Source organism: Eubalaena glacialis, chromosome 20 (assembly GCF_028564815.1).
Source record: "Eubalaena glacialis isolate mEubGla1 chromosome 20, mEubGla1.1.hap2.+ XY, whole genome shotgun sequence".
In the NCBI taxonomy this organism is placed as follows: domain Eukaryota; kingdom Metazoa; phylum Chordata; class Mammalia; order Artiodactyla; family Balaenidae; genus Eubalaena; species Eubalaena glacialis.
Genome location: NC_083735.1, coordinates 25,049,941 through 25,071,560, shown reverse-complemented (window position 1 = coordinate 25,071,560; position 21,620 = coordinate 25,049,941). Strand labels below are relative to the sequence as shown.

Sequence of the window (21,620 nt, the reverse complement as noted above, 5' to 3'; positions counted from 1 at the left end):
AATAATATGTAGCTTACTGAGCAGTTATAAGGATCAAACTAGATCACTTATATGAAGCACCTCCGATAGTCCTTGGCACATGATATGGGCTCAAAAAGTATTTATTATTAAGATGACTTTTTAAATTCCTTAATACTCAAATAACTAGTGAACTAGACAGAATTCAGATAAAAGACTCATTTGTTTTTGTTGTCTGTCAATTATTAAGAAAGCTAAGCAGAATTTGAAATATGTTAAATATACATTAGAAGGAAATAACTTTAAAAAATAAAATACATTTTTTAAAAAGAAGAAAAAAGTTACTAAAATGTATCAACCATGAAATTCTCACCCTGTCTTCTGGACAAGAAATTGCTTCAGATCCTGAAGGATGTTTCCTGTTTTTCGTCCAACTTCTAAATACAAGTTTGGTCGATCAAAACCAGTACAGGTAATGTGAGGATCCGTCAGTTTTAAGCAACGTACAATGTCTTCTCGGATTGAAGAACTTGCAGTAGCAGTCAGTGCAACAATTGGAACCTGAAATAAGTAAAAGTGATTTTTAACCAAGGGAAGAGCTCAATAATTCCCAACATCTACTGCCTCTTAGAAAGAGACTGGAAGACAATTACAGGAGGAACAGAGGAACAGGGTTAAAAATGCAACTTTAAAATTATTCTCTTTCAAAGAAGAGAAAAACACTTCCTTCATACTTGTTTCTCAGCCTTCTGAGAAATCATTCAAATAAAACACTAAATTCGTAAGATTTCTAAATGCAATCTACCTTATTAAATTAAGTCCATTTATCAATTATCTACCTTTCCATTTATTATTTTTACATTTATAATAGTGCTGGTACAAATGAGGGGTATGTTATGTCTTATTTTTCATTAATCTATCATTCACAAATTATAAACCCTTCATTCACTGAAAATCTACCTATACAAAGCCCAAGTCTTTTTTGTCTCCTATATTAAATATATTGGTCGATGGCTTTTCAGATCTATTGTAAAAGAAAAGCTCTCAGTGATCTGGATAACCTCTCACCAGTTTTAGTGAGTTAATCGTGGCATACTATGTAAAAGAAAAAAGGAGAGAATGAAACATCTATTATTAACTGATTCCTTGAGCAACCGAGTCATGTTCTATTTTCAATCTAGCGAAGACTTCTTGACTGCATTAGCAGCCAAAGCAGGAGGCACAGCAGGTACCAGGAAAAACATGAGTATGTGATCTTTCAGAAATTCTAAAATGGGATAACAACACACCTCCCATGAAACTAGATTTAATATTTCTGCCACTATTATCAAAAGGAGTTCTAATCAACTATGCTATTATTTCATAATCAGAAAAATTGTTCCTATATCATTAGCTGCTTGATATCCAAGATTACAACTTTCTTAATACTCTTTTTAGCTTATCACAAATACAGTAAATAATATCCTCATAACATAGCTCTTCAGACACAATACATCTACCTCACAAATCAGTTTAAGCAATTATCGTACATACATGAAAATTTAAGTGCAATTTGTAAAAAAGCAATTACAGAATTTGAAAAACAAGATACAATTTATTAAAAACTATTTTTACAATCAATATAGCTTTACTGAATTAAAAATTATCTCAAAGCTCATGTAAAAATAATCAATTAAGTTTGGGAGTAATTTTTAAATGGGAAAAAATTATATCAAAATCAATGTGACCAGGTAATTGGCATTTTTGTATTCTCTATCCTTAAATTCTGTGAAATTATTTTAAAAATACCCCAAATTAACTTAATTGATTTTTGGCTTACAATCAGACTGTTCTCTGAATTTAGAGAGTGTCTGCCTAACAACTTATATATGAATATGCCAATTTATAAAGAAGTTAGTTTCTCTAATCAAGGCTTAATATATATGTATATACCTGCTTTATGTCTTTATAGCAAATAAAAATATCTATAGCAAATATATGGCTGAGAATAAGGGAAGTTGAAACACTGAAGTTCTTAGGACGTGCATATTCTCACCCTCACAACAACAAAGAGTTCCATCAACGTAAGTGCGTTACTCAAACAATTTACAAATGCACTAAAAAATGCTTGTTGTTTAACTGCATACACACATAAAGACAGAAGTTTTCAGGATAGAGACTATAAGAAAAGAGGGCCTGGTTTGTTTCTAAGCAATATAATGTATGAGTGGACGAGCAATGCTTTTGTGAAAAGAAGGAAATAAGCATGAACCATAACACATTTTGAAGAAGTTAGTAGAAAAATCTGGCAAAAAGCAGCACAGTGGTGTAAAACTCTCCTTTAGAATCAATTGTCTGAGTTCAAAGCCTGTCTTTGCCACTAACTAGATGTGAGATTTTGAGCTGTTTATTTTTTTTACACATATATATTTTTTTGGCCACGCCACACGGCTTGCAGGATCTTAGTTCCCTGACCAGGGACTGAACCCGTGCCCCCTTCGGTGGAAGCGCAGAGTCCTAACCAGTGGACTGCCAGGGAAGTCCCTTGAGCTGTTTATTTCACTCTCTAAACTTTGGTATCCTCATCTATAAGATGGTTGTAATAACAGCAACAACCTCATAAAGTCACTGTGAAGACCAAATGGGATAAAAGGTCTGGTGTGCTGAACACAAAGGTCTAGTGTCTAGTAAGCACTCAAGAAGTGTCAGCTATCACTGATATTACTGCAACAACTGAAAAGAATTCTACAAAAGAACTGCAGAGACATGGCCACTACTCCCAGACTTGCCACTGACTTTGGAAAGGGCTAACTTCTCTTGGCCTCAGTTTTTTCATCAAAATATGAGATGGAGAGGGCTACAGGATGTTAACCTCTCTTCTAACTTAAAAATTCCCACTTTGCCACTAGAAACTCCTTATTCTAGTGACCTGCTAACAGGAAAAATCATTATAAATTCCCTCCTTTGCCAACGTTCTAGAAAGTTACAGTTAAGAATGTTGCTTCCACAACTTAGAAAATAGAATAAAGTAATGGAATGTATTAAACTTAATGGAACAATATTTACTTTCCCTTCAGAAATGAACAGAATAGTCTCCCTTAGAATCTTTGGTGCTTAAAAGTTATAAACTACAGTGAAGTGTAAAAATAACACACAGGCTGGTTAGGAGAAAGGTGTCCATACAGCCTGGTTTGCTGGGATACTCTCAGTTTATCCTGTCATCACAGCATAGTTATTAATAGCTTGCACCTTTTAATCTTCAAAAGCAAACTGGTGTGGGTGATAAATTACCCTGCCACTCAGTTATATCAAGTTCTTAACTCATGAAACTTGTTCTTTCAGTTGGCAAATCTTGGTTTCTTTGGTAATAAGTACCAAGTTTTGTTAAAATAAGCAACAAAATGTAAATTAATCTTGTGACTATAAATTTAGGAATGCCTGAGACATATACTTCAATGGTGTCACATCTACGAATTCCAAGAACTATATCTGCTTCTAAATTTGGGTGGTATAGTTAATCTATGTACTCTATAATATCATGCTTCGTTCATTCATTCATTCACTAACTCCAAATAGTTCCTGAGTGTCTACTACGTGCTGATCTTTGTGAAAGGGCTGGGGAGAAAGTAATGGGAAGATCCAACATGTCTCACATTTCTCACAGTTCCTCTTATTTGAATTTCATAGACTTTTAAGGCTGATGTAAAGCTTTCTACCTGGCTGCTCTTTCTTGAGACTCATTTTGTCAGATTCTCTCCAAATGGGAATCTTTATGCAAAATGAGTTAATGATTTTTTGCTACTTTTGAACTTACTGAAATAATATGGTGTGAAGCACTGTGAGTTTACGCCAGTTGTCCCAGGGTGATTGTGACTAGAAGAAAAAAAAGCACTGAGAACAGTGAGGAAAATGAGAGTCCTACAACTACCAGGTGGCATTTCTCACCACTTAGCTAATAAAGAGAATTCATGAAAACACTAGGGGAAAAAGGTTTTCTCAGCCATTGCTTGACGAACATCCTGTGCTACAGTGAATCATCCCAAGAAATGAAAAGAATCTAATGGAGTCCACAGCCTGACATAATAAAAGACTTAATTCAACACTGAAAAGTGTTTCAGAACTGCATAAAACATTTAAAACTCCTCTAACACAATCCTTCTAGAATCAAAGGCCCAGGAAAGGATTAAAGAAAGCAATCTTCCTAGCTTCTAAAAGCTTACTTTAAACTGTTCTAAATTAATAGAAAGCAGTCCTCAAGGAACCTGAGCCTAGTGACTTTCGCCATACAAATATCTTCTTTCTCTATACAGGTACTATTAACACTATTAATCTTTCTATATTATTCATACTGTTCCATACACCATTTATTGTTTGGTACTATTGCTTCTACTTTTATAGGTAATTCTGAATCTAAACTCCTTTACTGGACTATGTGCTACTTTAGGGGAGAAACTATTTTAAACTTCTTTCGAATCATTTGCTTTAGAAACTAGCATAGTGTCCCACTGTGGAGCACTGCCCGGCCCTACCTCTCACTGCCTGTGTGGGAAAGTTACTTCTCACATTCTCAGCTTTCTCATCGAAATTCATTTATTCATTTACCCCATTACTTATGGAACACTCACTATGTGCCAGGTACTGTTGTAGATTTTATAAACCAAATCAGCAAAAACCCTCCCCACAAAGAATATTCTAGTGGGGACCCACAGGCAATAGACAAAATGTATTATTAATACGTTAAGTTAAACAGCGACAAGTGCTATTTTAAAAACAGGAAAGGAATATGAGGAAAGCTGATGGCTGGGGGAGAGGGGTTAATTTGAAATTTTGAATATGGTGGCCCAGGAGGCCTAAAAAAAAAGGTAATATTTCAGCAGACTTGAGAAAAGTGAGGGATACACCATGTGAACTACCCAGGGGAAAATTATTCAGGGAGAGGGAAGAGTGGGAACAAAGCCCTAAGGTAGGAGCACGGTTGGCACCTTTGAAGAATATCAATGAAAACAAACAGTGCGGCTAGAAGCCAGTAAATGAGGAGACAAGTAGCAGAGGATGAGGTCAAAGAGAAAATAAAGGCCAGATCATTTAAGATATGTAGTGTCTTTATTTAGAGTGAAATGGTCTGCAGCCAGAGGGTTCTGAGCAGAAGACATGATCTGTCTGACTTACATTTTCAAAGTATCACTCTGGATGCTGTATTGAAATAGACTAAGGAGGGTAAGAGTGAAAACAGACCAACCAGGGGACTGTTGTAATAGCCAGGTGAAAGGAGACGGTGGCTTGTACCAGGGTGGTAGCAGGGATCAAGAGAGAAGTGATCAGATTCTGTACATAATCTGAAGACCTCATGAGATTTCTTTACTGTTTAAATGTGGGGTAGACTGTAAGAGAAAAAGAAGGGTGGGAGAAAATTCCAAAAATCTTGGCCTGAGCACCAGAAGGATGCAGCTGCTACTCAATGAGATGCGGGAGAGTGAGGGAAGAGCTGCTGTGGGATGGGGAGAATATCAGGAAGTTAAGAACAGCTTACGTTTCAGATGCCTGTCAGGCATCCAAGTAGAGAGACGGTGAACAGGCAGCTAACGTTTATGTAAGAGTGTGTGTGTGTATATACGTATATTAATCCATAAAATGATTAAAATAAAAAATAGTAATAATAACAGCAAATGCTAAAAAGGAGGGAGAGAAACTGAACCACTCATACATTGCTGGTATCAATTCAGGGTGAGGATATAAATCTGGGAGTTGTCAGCGTATAGATTTTAGTTAAAACCGTACGTTGGATGAAATGACCAAGGAAGTAAGTACAGAGAGGAAAGAGAATAGGTCCAAAGACTAAGGTTTCAGGCATGCCAATGTTAAAAGGGCAGGGAGATGAAAAGAAATAAGCAGAGGAAACTGAGAAAGAAGAGATAATAAGGAAGGAAGAGAACCAGAGAGTGTGCTATCCCACTGGTAAGAGAAGAACTGTTTCAAGAGGAAGGTAATGAAACTAGTGGGCAGTGGGGAGGGGCGACATAGGGGTAAGGGAGTGGGAGGTACAAACTACTGGGTGTAAGATAGGCTCAAGGATGTATTGTACAACACAGGGAATAGAGCCAATATTTTGTAATAACTGTAAATAGAGTGTAACCTTTAAAAATTATATTAAAAAATTTTTTTTAAAAAGAAGAAAGTAATGAAGATATTTATGTTGCTGGATTGTTATGAGGGTTAACCAAGATAAAAACACTGACCCAAGGCCAGTCCCATAGTTGGAGCTCAATTCACATTACTTTGATTCTCTTCCAATATATCCTTACTAAGTGTTACATTCAAGTTTTTTGTTCATTTGTTTTGTTTTATTGTAATGTCTGCGCCAATCAAATCTTTATAAGAGCTAACAAAAAAGAAACTATATTTAAGATAGCTCTCAAAAAGCACGCTTAATAAGAAATGAGGTTGAACTAGATAATCTATCAAAAGAATAACAAATAATTTCTAATACTTTTTTTTTGGTTTACTCACATAAGCCAGTTCCAAAAGGTGACAAACCATACAATTCAATTTATTTAACATTGTTGAAATAACAAAATTATACAAATGGAGACCAGATTAGTGGTCACCAGGGGTTAGGGTTAGGGGTGATGGGAACGGTGGGTATGCCTGTAAAAGGATGGCTCCAGGGAGCCTATGGTAATGGAATAGTTCTGTACCTTGATTGCAATGGTAGTTATACAAACATACATATGAGATAAAACTGTATAGGACAATATACATATATACCCACACACACTTATAAAACTAGTGAACTAAGAACAAACTGTAGCAATGTCATATACCTACTGATACTATACTACAGTTATTCAAGATATTACCACTGGGGAAACAGTACATAGAACATTCCTGTACATTTTTTTTTTTACAATTGCCTGTGAATCCATAATTTTTCAAAATAAAAAATAAAATGATGCCAATATTATAAGTTTTTAAGCTCTTTGTATAAAATATGCCATTCATATAGAACACTCATATAAAACTTTCCTGTTCTTTATAATTAGGAAAGAAAGTGTGAGAACCAGAAAAAGTTTGCCAAGTCCTGCTCTATAGTATTCCTCAATAAATTACATGCCAACCTTAGAAGGAAGTCAAGGTTAGAATTTTTTAAAAAAATCTTTCCCCTGCTTACATCATCCATTTGCCCTTTCATAGAGGAATCTTCAGCTTTTTGGCCATTCCCCAATCCTGGACTCTCCCTTGGTAAGAAAGTCATTTCAAGACATTGCACTTGGCAAAGCTTACCGATGGGAGTACTGCCTTTATGGAGCCCAGAGTTCTGAATGAACTTCTAAAATCATGCCCCCACTCAGAAATACAGTGAGCCTCATCCACAGCAATAAGTGTGATACCTATAAAAAAAGAAAAATATGTAAATGGAGAAAATAAAGTTCAAAAAAAGTAATACACGCATCTAAATTGTTACCACCATCTTCATTAGAATATATAAATATTACAGAAAGTAGTATAAATAATTAAAATCAAAGTATTTGGTTCATATGAAAATACAAGCATAAATAACATCAGATAACACCAAAAATCATTATTGAAAATAGGCAAAGGGAGATATATGGATAAAAGGCATATGGATAAAAGAGATAAATATATATTTTTCAAACAACATATTTATTGAATTTTAACTTTCATCATTATTCCTCAGAGAAATTAGTTACTTACTATTACTTTGTCCTCAAAGCTATCACTCATTTGCAACAATACTGCCCTAAAAAAAAGAGCTGTTCTATTTCTCTTTGGTAATACTTTCAATTTTATCTCATGGATTAGCTATCAAAAGAGATAGAGAGGCTTCCCTGGTGGCTCAGTGGTTAAGAATCCTCCTGACAATACAGAGGACACGGGTTCAAGCCCTGGTCTGGGAAGATCCCATATGCTGTGGAGCAACTAAGCCCGTGCGCCACAACTACTGAAGCCCGTGCACCCAGAGCCCGTGCTCCGCAACAAGAGAAGCCACCGCAATGAGAAGCCCGCGCACCACAACAAAGAGTAGCCCCCGCTCACCACAACTAGAGAAAGCCCGTGCGCAGCAACGAAGACCCAACACAGCCAAAAATAAAATAAATAAGTAAATACAGTAAAAACAACAAAAAAAAGAGAGATAGAAAGACTCAGCGTATTTCATACTAAGATTAAATGCATCACTGTCCGTGACTGATCACATATTACACTGCAGAGTTCCTCTGTAATGCCAGTTCTGGAAGACGGATGACATCCACGTTTTCTAATATAAAATGGTAAGGGAAGAACTAAATCTCATTATGTACAAAGTAGGTAAGAAGGAATGTACTTTGTTCTCTTCCCCTAGCAACGCCTCTACTCTGCCCTCACGCCACATACCCACACTGAAACAGAATCAACAGTGTGTAGTAATGCATTTCAGAAAAGGGCTTTATTATATAATCATTCACTAAAACGTCTTCAGATATTTCAAAGTAGTGACAGTAGTGCTTTTGCCCTCGATCACCAAATTAATACTTAAGACAAAAATAATTTTTCCCTTCAATGGGGATGATCACTACTTGATGCTTATCTGAGAATTTATAATGTTTTGCCACTAGTGAGATGATTAAAAACATGTGCTCTAGAGTCAGACTACCTAGATGCATAACCTGGCTTACTATTTATATTACCTTAAGCATGTTACTTAAGCTTCCAAGTGTCAGGTTCCCACAAGTATAAGGTAGGTAATAAAAGTACCTAACATTTTTTAGTTACTCTGAAGATTAAATTAGATCATTCACGTAAAATGCTAAGATAGGGGCTGGCACAAAAGACAGCTCAATAAAAAAAAATAAGCTATTATTATTATAGTTATTAAATTCCCACTATGTTCCAAACACTTTTCTAGGTATAAAATGATTAGTAAAATGCAATCCATGATTTTGAGGGGCTCACAATTCTAAAAGAGACAGACAAGCAAATAATTACAATTCATTGAGATTACCAAGTACAATGAGTTGGAGAAGAAAAAGAAAGAAAGAAAGAAAAAAAAGAAACCTACTAAATATGAACAAATACAGGTTGATCACATCAAATTTCTATTTCCTGAGTGGCTGGGACAAATTCAATGTTACCACTATACTTATTTGGGTTTAGAAACTACATGACCCAGATTTTAAATTAAATAAATTAAAACAAAGATGACAGCTCCTCCTTTATTTTAAAACCTTCCTTATAATTATAGGTTTGACTAACTAGCTTATTTTAATAAGAATTTTTATTATTTATTTATCTATTTTTATTATTTTATGTATTTATTTATTTTTGGCTGCATTGGGTCTTCGTTGCTGCGTGTGGGCTTTCTCTAGTTGCGGCGAGTGGGGGCTCCTCTTAGTTGCGGTGCGCGGGCTTCTCATTGCGGTGGCTTCTCTCGTTGTGGAGCACGGGCTCTAGGCATGCGGGCTTCAGTAGTTGTGGCACATGTGCTCAGTAGTTGTGGCTCACGGGCTCTAGAGTGCAGGCTCAGTAGTTGTGGCACACGGGCTTAGTTGCTCCGCAGCATGTAGGATCTTCCCGGACCAGGGCTCGAACTCACGTCCCCTGCATTGGCAGGCGGATTCTTAACCACTGCGCCACCAGGGAAGTCCAACTAACTAGCTTTTAATGGAGTTAAACTTTGCCCTTCACAAGCAGCTGAGGCAAGCTTCTGCGAACTTCCACATTAAACGTGCAAGTCCAAGTGTCTGCCCAGGTCCAGGACATATTTCATTTTGGCACACCTGTCATTCAAGCCTACTTCCAAAGTTACAAGACAATTACAGGTGTGTTTGCTTTTAAGGGGTCTCTATGTAAAATTCTGTTTGCTGCTTCTGTTATAAACCCATATTACTTAAATAATAACACATCATAAAAATCATAAATCTGAATAGCTAAATGTCAAACTATTGTACAAATAAAATTCTAAGTATATTCACTGCTGCAAGCGTTTTACAAATTCCTGCAAATAAAAATTAAATAAAAGTATTTCAGAAAGAATTTATTCTATTTTGTTCAACATTGACAGTCAACCAAAAAGAGCATTTTCATCCATTTTATGCAGAGTACGCAGCTCTAATAATTGCAGTGTTCATAATTTAATGCTTTAGAAAAAATTAAAAGAGAGAAATAGAACTACCTGTCAAAAGGATCTAAGTAGGGCTTCCTTGGTGGCGCAGTGGTTGAGAATCTGCCTGCCGATGCAGGGGACACGGGTTCGAGCCCTGGTCTGGGAAGATCCCACATGCCGCGGAGCAACTAGGCCCATGAGCCATAACTACTGAGCCTGCGCGTCTGGAGCCTGTGCTCCGCAACAAGAGAGGCCGCGATAGTGAGAGGCCCGCGCACCGTGATGAAGAGTGGCCCCCGCTTGCCGCAACTGGAGAAAGCCCTCGCACAGAAACGAAGACCCAACACAGCCAAAAATAAATAAATAAATAAATAAATAATTTTAAAAAAAAAAGGATCTAAGTAAATACTGGATTAACTCCACCACAGAAACAAAACAAATACTAATATGGAACAAAACATATCCAGACCACTATGGACATAGACCCTAACTTTTGCAGTAAAACCACGGAATTTATATATCTAGGGTTGTTGGGTTTAATCGAAAGCGAAATATTCATAAGAACTTCATACAACCTAATAGGACACACACCAAATTTGTTTTCCATTTAAGGCAAAAATATAACATGCCAATAGGGGAGTTTAACAGCTGATGGTTGCAATTTTTGATAATATATTTAATCAAATGCTAATTTCTGCCCTCATTCTTTTGTTGATATTTAACACATATTAAAAGATAAGTATTTGTTTTCACTATATTGTTAGAACAATTGTTAAATGCTTTCCTAGAGTTATATGCAAGTAACCATTAAATGAGACACTGCAATGTTAAAAAACTACCTGTTAGGAATTATTTTAATATATAATTATAAAATGAGATCATATTACATTAGAAAGCTAAGATTGTTTGGTTCAACTGAATGTTTGAAATATGTGCAATTACAATAGAAGCCGTGACTGCAACTCTTGGATAGCTGAGCCTAACCATCAAGAAGCGAAAAACCGACAGAAATGTTTTAATCACAAAAGAAAAAAAAAATGATACCAGCTTTTAATTAATTCTATATTTACATTTTCTAGGACACAGGCTCTGACTTACTATCTAATTTTTTTAATTAATCATACTCACTGATAGCAAATAATCAAAGGTACTGTGGTTTCCAACCTGACTACACATCAGAATCACCTGTGAAAAAACTACAGCTGCCACAGCCTCGTGCCAGGTGCATTAAATCACAATTTTCAAGGTTTGAGGATCTGACATTTTTTTAAAGTTTGAAAGGTGATTTTCATGAACAACAAGGGTAGAGAACCACTACACTGACTTAATTTAGATTCAGAATATGAAAAAGAGGAAATTATAATTTCACAGAATCTAAGATTCAATATTTATTCAACAATACATTTAAATGCCTACTATGTGCCAGGCACTGCACTCGGGAAATATAAAGAAATACGAACGGCATTTTTCCCTGAAAAGTTTACAGTCTAGCAGAAGAAAACAGATATATAGACAGGTAATTACAATGCAGGAGCCTAATTTCTATGGCAGAGGGAATTATAGAATACTTTGGGATAGGACAGGAGAGACACCATGTTGGAGAGGCAGAAATTTCCTGGAGGAGATAAGGTTTGAAATAAACTTTAAGAGAAGTAAAATCAGGTATCCATTCATAAGTTTAACTTTAAAGAATATCTCAATTTAATAAATACTTATAAAGATTCTATCATACCACTTACCAATATTAGCCTGCAGTTGCTGGAGTAGGTCCAAGTTACTTGAACAGAATTCTGGAGTTATGTACACAATTCGGTATTTGCCTCTGTAAAAACAAACAAAGAAACAGGAAATATAAAAACAATCACCCAATGAATACAACTGAAAACCATAACACCTGATAATTTTTTAAATAATGTATTATGCCACTTATTAAAAACAAAATGAATGTTATATGTATGTAGAGATGCACATATTCTGGTTCTTTGATTTCACTTCAATGCATCAAAACAAACGTTGGCAATACCAGCCAGGGAGTACTCAGCATAAGGTGCCATTAGAAGCCAGATTCTGATTTCCAGCAGTCTAGCCCCAAAACCACAGTGGCTTGAGTTAAATGATCAAGCCTAAAGTAAACCTTTTATGTGTTAGCAATCCACCCATTATCCTACCCTTGACCCCCATCTCCATGATTAAATCCATAGCACCCATGATTCTCCTGTGTACTCTGCTGTCTTGCCTGCATCTTCTCGGGCCAGGGACAGACAGCATATGAAAGTCAAGTCAGTTAGTCTCTGTCCTAGAATTTGGGGGTCTAACCAAGAAACAACCAGTCAGTCTCCAAGTGGCAAGACCTGTAACATGTTTAAAAAAAAAAAAAAAAAAAAAGAAGCTGCAGAGCAATCTATTTTGTGACTAGAAGAGCAGAGAATGCTCACCTCCTCAGAGAGAAGAATGAGGAATACACACAGAGGCTATGGATAAAAAGAAAGCCCTACTGTATTTTTAATACCCATTCCAGTCTCCTCCTGAGGGCTGGCTAATTTCTTTTCAGAGGGATCCACAAGACATTCTTGTATCCTTAATATAAAATTCAGTATTTGCTTAAACTAATGTGACTGATTTCTATTCTGGGCAGATAGAATCCTGATTAAGACAATGTATGCAATAAAGGTTAGGGCTAGGGCAAAATATGTATAGAGTCTCTTTTCCATTCTACCAAATGAAGATATAGATCAAATTAAATAAAATGAAACAATGTTCTATATGAAAAGACTATGAAATATTTAATCTACTGTGTGCTACGCATGGTGCTTTCACTAGGAATTGGAACAAAACAATTAAGAACAGAACAGATACACTTTTAATCTCATGAAATTAACTCAGTAGTCTAATTAACACAGGAAATCATATAAATAATTAGTTCTGATGCCAGACTATTCAGGTTTGAATCTCAGTTCTACCTCTTACAAGCTAAGTGATCTTAGACAGGTACTTAACTTCGGTGTGCCTCAGTTTCTTCAGTGTGCCTCAGTTTCCTCAGTGTAAAACAGTGATTAGAATTATAAAGACAACTAATTCTTAGATATCTAGATTCAAGGTAAACCCAATCAAATCCCAGCTGGCATTTTAATTGAAAAGGTGATATTGAAATACTTATGGAAATACAAAGGACCTAGAACAGACCAAAAACAAAAACAAAAAATTTTTGAAAGAACAAACATGGAAGACTTGTACTACCTATTTCAAGGCTTATTATAAAGCTATAGTACTCAAGACACCAATCCAGGCAGACAAACAGATTGATAGTACAGAAAATAAAGAGTGTAGCAATAAACCCACATATATTTAGTCAATTTATTTTTCACAAAGGTGCAAAAGAAATACAGTGCAGGGCTTCCCTGGTGGCGCAGTGGTTGAGAATCTGCCTGCCAACGCAGGGGACACGGGTTCGAGCCCTGGTCTGGGAAGATGCCACATGCCGCGGAGCAACTAGGCCCGTGAGCCACAACTACTGAGCCTGCGCGTCTGGAGCCTGTGCTCCGCAACAAGAGAGGCCGCGATAGTGAGAGGCCCGCGCACCGCGATGAAGAGTGGCCCCCGCTTGCCGCAACTAGAGAAAGCCCTCGCACAGAAACGAAGACCCAACACAGCCAAAAATTAATTAATTAATTAATTAATTTAAAAAGAAAAAAAGTTAAAAAAAAAAAAGAAATACAGTGCAGAAAGGATAGTCTTTTCAACAAATGGAGCTGGAAGAAATGGATATGCCTATGCAAAAAAAAAAAAAAGAATTGTAATCAATACCTGGTACAATATACAAAATGTACACAAAATGGGTCATAGATCTAAATGTAAAACATAAAACTATAACATTTTTAGAAGGAAATAAAAAAGAAAATATTTGTGATCATGAGTGAGGCACCAAAAAGCAACAGCAAAAGCAAAATCCATAAAACAACAAATTGACAAACTGGACATTATAAAAATGAAAAAGTGCTCTTTAAAGGAACTGTTAAGAGAATGAAAAGAGAAATCATAAACTAAGAGATGTTTGCCAACCATATACCAAATGAGGGATTTATATTCAGAATATACAAATGACTATCAAAATTCATAAGAAAAAAACAATAAGGAATAGGCAAAAGATGTAAACAAACACTTCCTCAAAGATATACAGATGGCTAATAAGTATATGAAAAGATGCTCAACATCATTAGTCATTAAGGAAATGCAAATTAAAAACACACTGACATCCTATTAGAATGGCTAAAATTAAAGACTGACCATACCAAGTGATGGCAGAGATGGGGAGGAATTGGAACTCTAAGACACTGCTGGTGGGAATGTGAAATGGTACAACCACTCTCAAAAAAGTCTGGCAGTTTCTCAAAAAGTTAACACAGAATTATCATATGACTCAGCAATCCTACTCCTAGGCATGTACACAGAAGAACTGAAAACATATGTTCCCATAAAAACTTATACACAAATATTCATAGTACCATGATTCATAACAGCCAAAAAGTAGAAACAACCTAAATGTCCAGCACTGATGAATAAATAAAATATATGTCCATACAATGGAATATTATTCATCCACAAAAAGAAATGAAGTACTGATAACATTACACTAAGTGAAAGAAGCCAGACACATAAGGCCACATCCTGTATGAGCCCATTTATATGAAATGTCCAAAATAGGCAAATCATTGAGACAGAAAGATTAGTGACTGGAAGGGAGTGAAGGAGGACAATAGGGAGTGACTGCTTCACGACATGGAGGTTTTGGGGGTGGGTTCTGAAAATGTTCTGGAATTAGATAGTGGTGATGGTTGTACAACATTGTGAATGTACTAAAAGCCACTGAACTGTACACTTTGAAAATAATTAAAATGGTGAATATTATATTATGTAGATTTACCTCAATTAGAATAAAAAGGTTAAATATATATCCACTACATGACCCAGTCATTCCACTCCTTGGTTTATACCAATGACATGAGAATATATGTCCATACAAAAATCTGTATACACTGGGACTTCCCTGGTGGCACAGTGGTTAAGAATCCACCTGCCAATGCAGGGGACACGGGTTTGAACCCTGGTCCAGGAAGATCCCACATGCCGCGGAGCAACTAAGTCCATGCGCCACAACTACTGAGCCTGAGCTCTAGAGCCCGTGAGCCACAACTACTGAGCCCACGTGCCACAACTACTGAAGCCCGTGCGCCTAAAGCCTGTGCTCCTCAACAAGAGAAGCCACCACAATGAGAAGCCCGCGCACCACAACGAAGAGTAGCCCCCGCTCACCACAACTAGAGAAAGCCTGCGCACAGCAACAAAGACCCAACGCAGCCAAAAATAAAATAAAAAATAAAAATAAAGAAATAAAATAAAAAGATATATAGGAATGTTCATAGCAGATTTATTAGTAATTTTCCAAAACTAGAAACAGCTTAAGTGTCCATCAATAAGGAAATGAAAACACAACTGTGGTAATTTCATATAATAAAATACCATTGATTTTTTTTTTTTAAACTCCTGATACATGCAAGAACATGGGGAACTGTCAAAACATGATGCTGAAGGAAAGAAATCTTAAAAGAGTTCCCATTGTATGACTTCATTTATACGAAGTTCTATAACAGACAAAACAAAAGCATGGTAGAAAAAACTAAAACAGTGGTTCACTTTAGGATGGTGAATAGAAGGACAGACTGGGATGGAACATGAAGGAACTCTCTGGAGTGACAGTAATAGTCTATATCTGGCTAGGGGTTTAGGTTACATATTTGTATGCATTTATTAAAACTCAGTAAATGTATGTGTGTGTGAATGTGTATTAATATATATGCATATATATGTTAATACATATATACACACACCTCTGTGTGCCTGAGACATTATTCTTGTTAGGAATTATGTCATGACAGGATTGGTGGGGCAAGAGGTCTAGAAACCAGTCCCCACTCAGCCATTAATTCATTAGGTGACTTTGGGCAAATTCTTTTCTCTGGGCCTTAGTTTCCTCATCTGTGAAATGAGACAATACTAGATACTCTCCAAGTTCTCTTCCAAAACAAAATTTTATGATTCTATCATAATAATGCTAGCCTTCCAGTCCAAGAACTGAACATAACAGATTTCTTTGAGTTTGAAAGATTTTTAAATTAACAGTTCCATAAATATACTATAAAAAGGAAGTATATTTTTAAACTATGGATATTTTGCCCATGCATTAAATAAAAATTTTTTGTGTACAAAATTTTCCCACATACCACAGACACTTGACCACATGATCAGAAATCATATAGGGGCTTCCCTGGTGGTGCACTGGTTGAGAGTCTGCCTGCCAATGCAGGGGACACGGGTTCGAGCCCTGGTCTGGGAAGATCCCACATGCCGCAGAGCGACTGGGCCCGTGAGCCACAATTACTGAGCCTGCGCGTCTGGAGCCTGTGCTCTGCAACAAGAGAGGCCATGATGGTGAGAGGCCCGCGCACCGCGATGAAGAGTGGCCCCCACTTGCCACAACTAGAGAAAGCCCTCGCAGAGAAACGAAGACCCAACACAGCCATAAATTAAATAAATAAAGAAAGAAAGAAAGAAAAAAGAAAAAGGGAGATGGGAGGAGCTTTAAAAAAAAAAAAAAAAGAAATCATATAAATTACTTACAATTTAATATCCTCTAGAACATTTTTTGACTGTGCTGATCCAAGAAAGCAAGCTGGAATGTTGGACATTCTGTAAGAAGAAAAACAAATATTCTGGAACCATGTGCACACTACAAATATCAACTTCATTTTTAAGTGAGAAAGAACAAAGAAATATAAAGATGTACATCCTCGTCTTTGCAATCTCTTTTTGTAACTCACTAATTTGATAAATAAATTCCTTCAAAGGCTGTATTAGAAGACAGGCTGTTAAGGTGGGTTTTCCAAAAAGATTGCAGGCTCAGATTAAAGAAATTAAAAAATTTTCGCAACTAAAAACTACACGTCCATGTATATACTTCACACTAGGCTAAAGAAGGGTAACCAAAAGAGAAAAGAATTTTGTGATATGTAGTGTAAACTGGCATAAAATTTGCTTTTTAAAAATTTTTTTCGGGGCCATCTGGTAGCCTTGAATTACAGAGAACTCAAGAAAGAAGATAAGCTCTTCCACTAAAGTGTCATTTATTACTAATAAAGACAAAGCAACACTTTTAGCAATGCGTTACTGCGAACTAGATTTTAACATACATGATAAATCAAATGTTTCCTTCACAGGAGGAAAAACAAAGGGTGGTAATGTGGCAATGAAAGCATTACTCACTCAAGCTGGAGCACTTGGTCTTCCATCAAAGAAATAAGGGGAGAGATGACAAGGCCAATCCCGCCTACATAAACAGGTGGATACTGGAAGCACAAACTCTTTCCATACCCTTAAAATAAAAATAATACATTCAGACAAATAAAACTAAATCCTTGGTACTTTGATTTCTTCTTACGATGTCCTTGTATGAGATAAACAGTCACTACTAATGTGCTACCTTCCTAAGAGTTAATTCATGCATAAATTTGAGCATCTACCCTCAGCTCACTCTCTTCTATATTTTACACCATTTGTATACATATTTGTATTTTGAGAGTTTATGGAAAGACTAAGCATGTCAAAACCTTGAAGTTTTATTTTTTAAAGGATTAGATTACTTGCTTAAGTACAACTTACCAGTTGCCATGACAACAACATTATCTCTTCTTTCTTCCAGTACAGAATGAATCACTTTCCACTGAACCCTGGAAGATGGAAAGCAAAAAGCTGCTCTGTTTTACTAACAAGAAACCCAATGGACAAGTTGAAATCCATTTAATTTTTTCACTTCCTCCAGAATTTTGTTTACATTTTTGAGCTTCAATAAAAATATATGAACCGTGGAACTTGAAAACAAAAGCCCCATTTGACCAACCTCCCATTCAAGCTGACTGAACAACTAGGACTTCTGTTCATATTTGTATTAAATTTTATTACATATAGCTAAAGTATAACATAAATTCCAGCTTCATCCTAGATATCCAACAGAGTCACTGATTTAAAATAAATAAGAGAAATGCTCTAGGTGAAAGGATTGACCAAGAAGGGAAATGAGGGAACTTTTTGGAGTGATTGTAATGTTCCATATTTTTAAAAGGGTTTAGGTTACATGTACACTTAAGATTTGCAAACGTTAAACACCTAAGGTTTAACCATTTCCTTATATGTAAATTTTAGCTCAAAAGTAAAAAAATAAAATAAATAAATAAATATTTAACTATAGTTAATCATTTACATGCTAAAGTAATTAGGGGGAAGTGTAAGGATGTCTACAATTTACCTTGAGATGCATTTTAAAAATTGAATGGATTAAAAAGCGGATAGAGAGAAAATCAATATATAATAAAGCAAGTATAATAAAATGTTAATAGTGAATTAATGGTGAATATACAACTATTCATAGTAAAAAAATAACAACTCTAATGTATCTTTGAAATTTCTTTTAATAAAATGTTGAGGGAAAAATCAATTGGAAAGGTGATCTTAAATTCACCGATATGTACATTTATGTGCATTTTTCTATGTGTAGGACATAGTTTAATTTTTTTTTTAATTTTTTAAGATCAAAAGGAAAAATGAAAGAAATGCTTCCATGGATTAAATTTTAAATTCCCAGAATAGAAAAAATACAGTCTAGAGTTTTACATTCTTATTAGCTTTATTCAACTTTACTTGTTCTTCATCTCATTTGTATTCCTCTCATTTTAATACTTATAAATGTGCCCCTTTGGATGTAAATACCTTTGACTATGTTCAAACTGATATGATTATCACTGTTTTTCAAACCATTGTCTCATGAATTTCTATTACAACAACATGCTTTAGACAATGAGATGCACAAAACAGGCACATAGATACTTATATAATAAAACATAAGTCAGCATTAAATTAAGATTAATTTATTAATGTCTCTACCCAGAACTCTCTATAGTAAGGAAAACCATTTTCCACACTTATAAAAACAATCTGCAGATATGAATTTTACATAAATATTACTTCAAAATAATTTTGTAGTCACTTAGAAAAAATACAGTGTGGCATGTATAAACTATAATGAAGTTGTACTTTTACTGTTAAATGGATGGATTATTTGCCTTTTTTCCTTTGTGAAGAAAACAGTAAATATGCAATTTAATTAACTGAGATTATACTCACGGCTTAAAACTAGAATGGCCAAAGTAGGTCTTGAGGCAATTAATTTGCTTTGCAGTAGGTCCTGGTAACCAACAGTCTTAAAATAAAATGGACATTTATGTTAAAATAGAAGTACACAAAGTGAGAGGGAGTAAGTTTTATTTCATTGACTTCTTTTAAAGAATATAGTGGTAGGTATCAAAGGTCACTGTTGTCTTTTAAATCCACCCAATTTTGTCCTCTGGGTACCAGTCATGACTCCAGGTAAACCCTTTGATTAATTACCTAATACTAAGGATTAGAACTTTGTTGTGATTCAGTTTGCCAGCCCCGTAAAAAAACAATGTTGTGGGGCTTCCCTGGTGGCGCAGTGGTTGAGAATCTGCCTGCCAATGCAGGGGGCACGGGTTCGAGCCCTGGTCTGGGAAGATCCCACATGCTGCAGAGCAACTGGGCCCGTGAGCCACAACTGCTGAGCCTGCGCGTCTGGAGCCTGTGCTCCGCAACAGGGGAGGCCGCGATGGTGAGAGGCCCACGCACCGCGATGAAGAGTGGCCCCCACTTGCTGCAACTAGAGAGAAAGCCCTCACACAGAAACGAAGACTCAACACGGCGAAAAATAAATAATAAATAAAAATTAAAAAAAAAAAAGAAAGCATACTTTAAAAAAAAAAACAAAATAAACTAACATTTAGAGCCAACAATGGCAACCAAAACGCCAATCCAAATTTTATAATATAACCAACTTTCAATCACTAGTAAGCAGAAATTACATGACTGTCACAAATAAACTCTATAGATAAAACAAGATCTTCATTTTAATTACCACTCCACCAAATCTTTTACCAAAATTCCAACTGCATAGCAGAATGGAATGACATTAATTTTACCCCACTGATTTTCATTTTTTCCTCAGGTTGAAGGGTTCATGAGGGGCCGAGAAAGAGCAAAGCAAAGAGTCAAGATAATTCATTTCTAAACAAATGAATATTTGTCCATATTTCATACAAGAAAACATAGGAAAAAACCTTTTTTAACATTTTCATATATTTCCATCTACAAAATTATTTTAAATTTTCCACATTTTAACATTGATGAAATCTACCTCTAGAGAGTTCTACTCTATGAGAAGACACCCACAGCTTGTCATAATGAATACCATATCACTTAAATGACAGAAGATTCACTTAGTGGATTCTTTACTAGAGTTTGCATATACAGGATGCAAATTAGTCCATTTTGCTATTTGACACTGTGTCACTTATTTTAAGTAATAAGCTCCTGAAGGACAGACACTGTGTACCTATGCCATTTACAATAATGTTTAATATAAGTAATTAATTTATGATTTCTTATTAATGATTCTGACAAACAAAATATAAAATTTAGGATGAAAAGTTTCACATCACCATGTTCACCAAATGACACAACACTTCTATTACTTTACTCTTCTAAACAGTAACATTGTGCTTTATGAAGACCAAAGCACTAAGGGATTTAATGACAAGTTTCTAGGACCTAATTAACTACATGCCACAAAATCATTGACCTCCAAAATGTTTAAAACCTGGACCCTAAATTAAAATCAGTGGTAGGTATCAGAGATGAGTCATTTCAAACATATTACAGGGCTTACCTTCATCAACAACTTCTTCCTCTTCAATCGCTTCATTCTCATCTTCATCATCTTCTTCAGAAGGAAGACCCAGATTTCTTTCCATTTCTATGCATTTTGAATGATTTGGATCTACTGTGCTACTATTTAGGTTTTCTAAAGACTGAACGTTTAAAAGAATTTTTAAAAGCAAAATCATTGACAGTGTTGTATCTTTTTCAGCAAACACAAAAGGAGTATTATTAACAGAGCCTACAATTTTGTTCAAAGCTGGCAGATGTGCAAGCAATACCACAAAAGAACATGTGTGCTCCAGTTTAAATATGTGCTCAAGAATGGTTTCTAAGGCACAAGGCCAAAGAGGAATACTGCCAGCATAAACAGGGTTCATTAATACCATATAATGAACTGCCCCCAGGGAAAGTTACCATAAATTTTGAATTTAGATTATTTAAAACATTTTTTTCTTTATCATATTTCAATGCTTTCAATTCCCAAGTGGTAAATGTGGGTTTTAATGTTATTTTTGTAATGAGTTTCTCTATATCATGTGTCAGTCACATTGTTTTTGAGTAAGCATAAGGTTTAAACCATAAGCAAACAATAAATGTGTTTTTGGACTTGTCAAAACAACAACAACAACAAAAAGTTTGAAATAATTTTAGGAAAGGAATATTACAAATGTGAAATAAAGTTTATTTGTTTTCATTTTGGCTTGATATCTGATTTCTTCCCCTAAATGAAGGTTATCTATTTAAC

At 35.5% G+C, this 21,620-nt stretch overlaps 1 protein-coding gene across 2 annotated transcripts in view; it reads right to left on the bottom strand.

The window, feature by feature from the left end:
- Positions 1 to 21,620, bottom strand: part of WRN (WRN RecQ like helicase) — a 130,429-nt gene that overhangs the window by 58,323 nt on the left and 50,486 nt on the right. For both annotated transcript variants that reach the window (XM_061177178.1, XM_061177177.1), the window contains exons 11-18: positions 20,883 to 21,024; positions 19,268 to 19,343; positions 17,750 to 17,817; positions 17,354 to 17,462; positions 16,712 to 16,780; positions 11,776 to 11,858; positions 7,219 to 7,325; positions 332 to 519 (exon numbers count right to left, since the gene is read on the bottom strand). In XM_061177178.1, the coding sequence (XP_061033161.1) occupies positions 332 to 519; positions 7,219 to 7,325; positions 11,776 to 11,858; positions 16,712 to 16,780; positions 17,354 to 17,462; positions 17,750 to 17,817; positions 19,268 to 19,343; positions 20,883 to 21,024 (842 nt within the window). The remainder of the gene's footprint in view (positions 1 to 331; positions 520 to 7,218; positions 7,326 to 11,775; positions 11,859 to 16,711; positions 16,781 to 17,353; positions 17,463 to 17,749; positions 17,818 to 19,267; positions 19,344 to 20,882; positions 21,025 to 21,620) is intronic.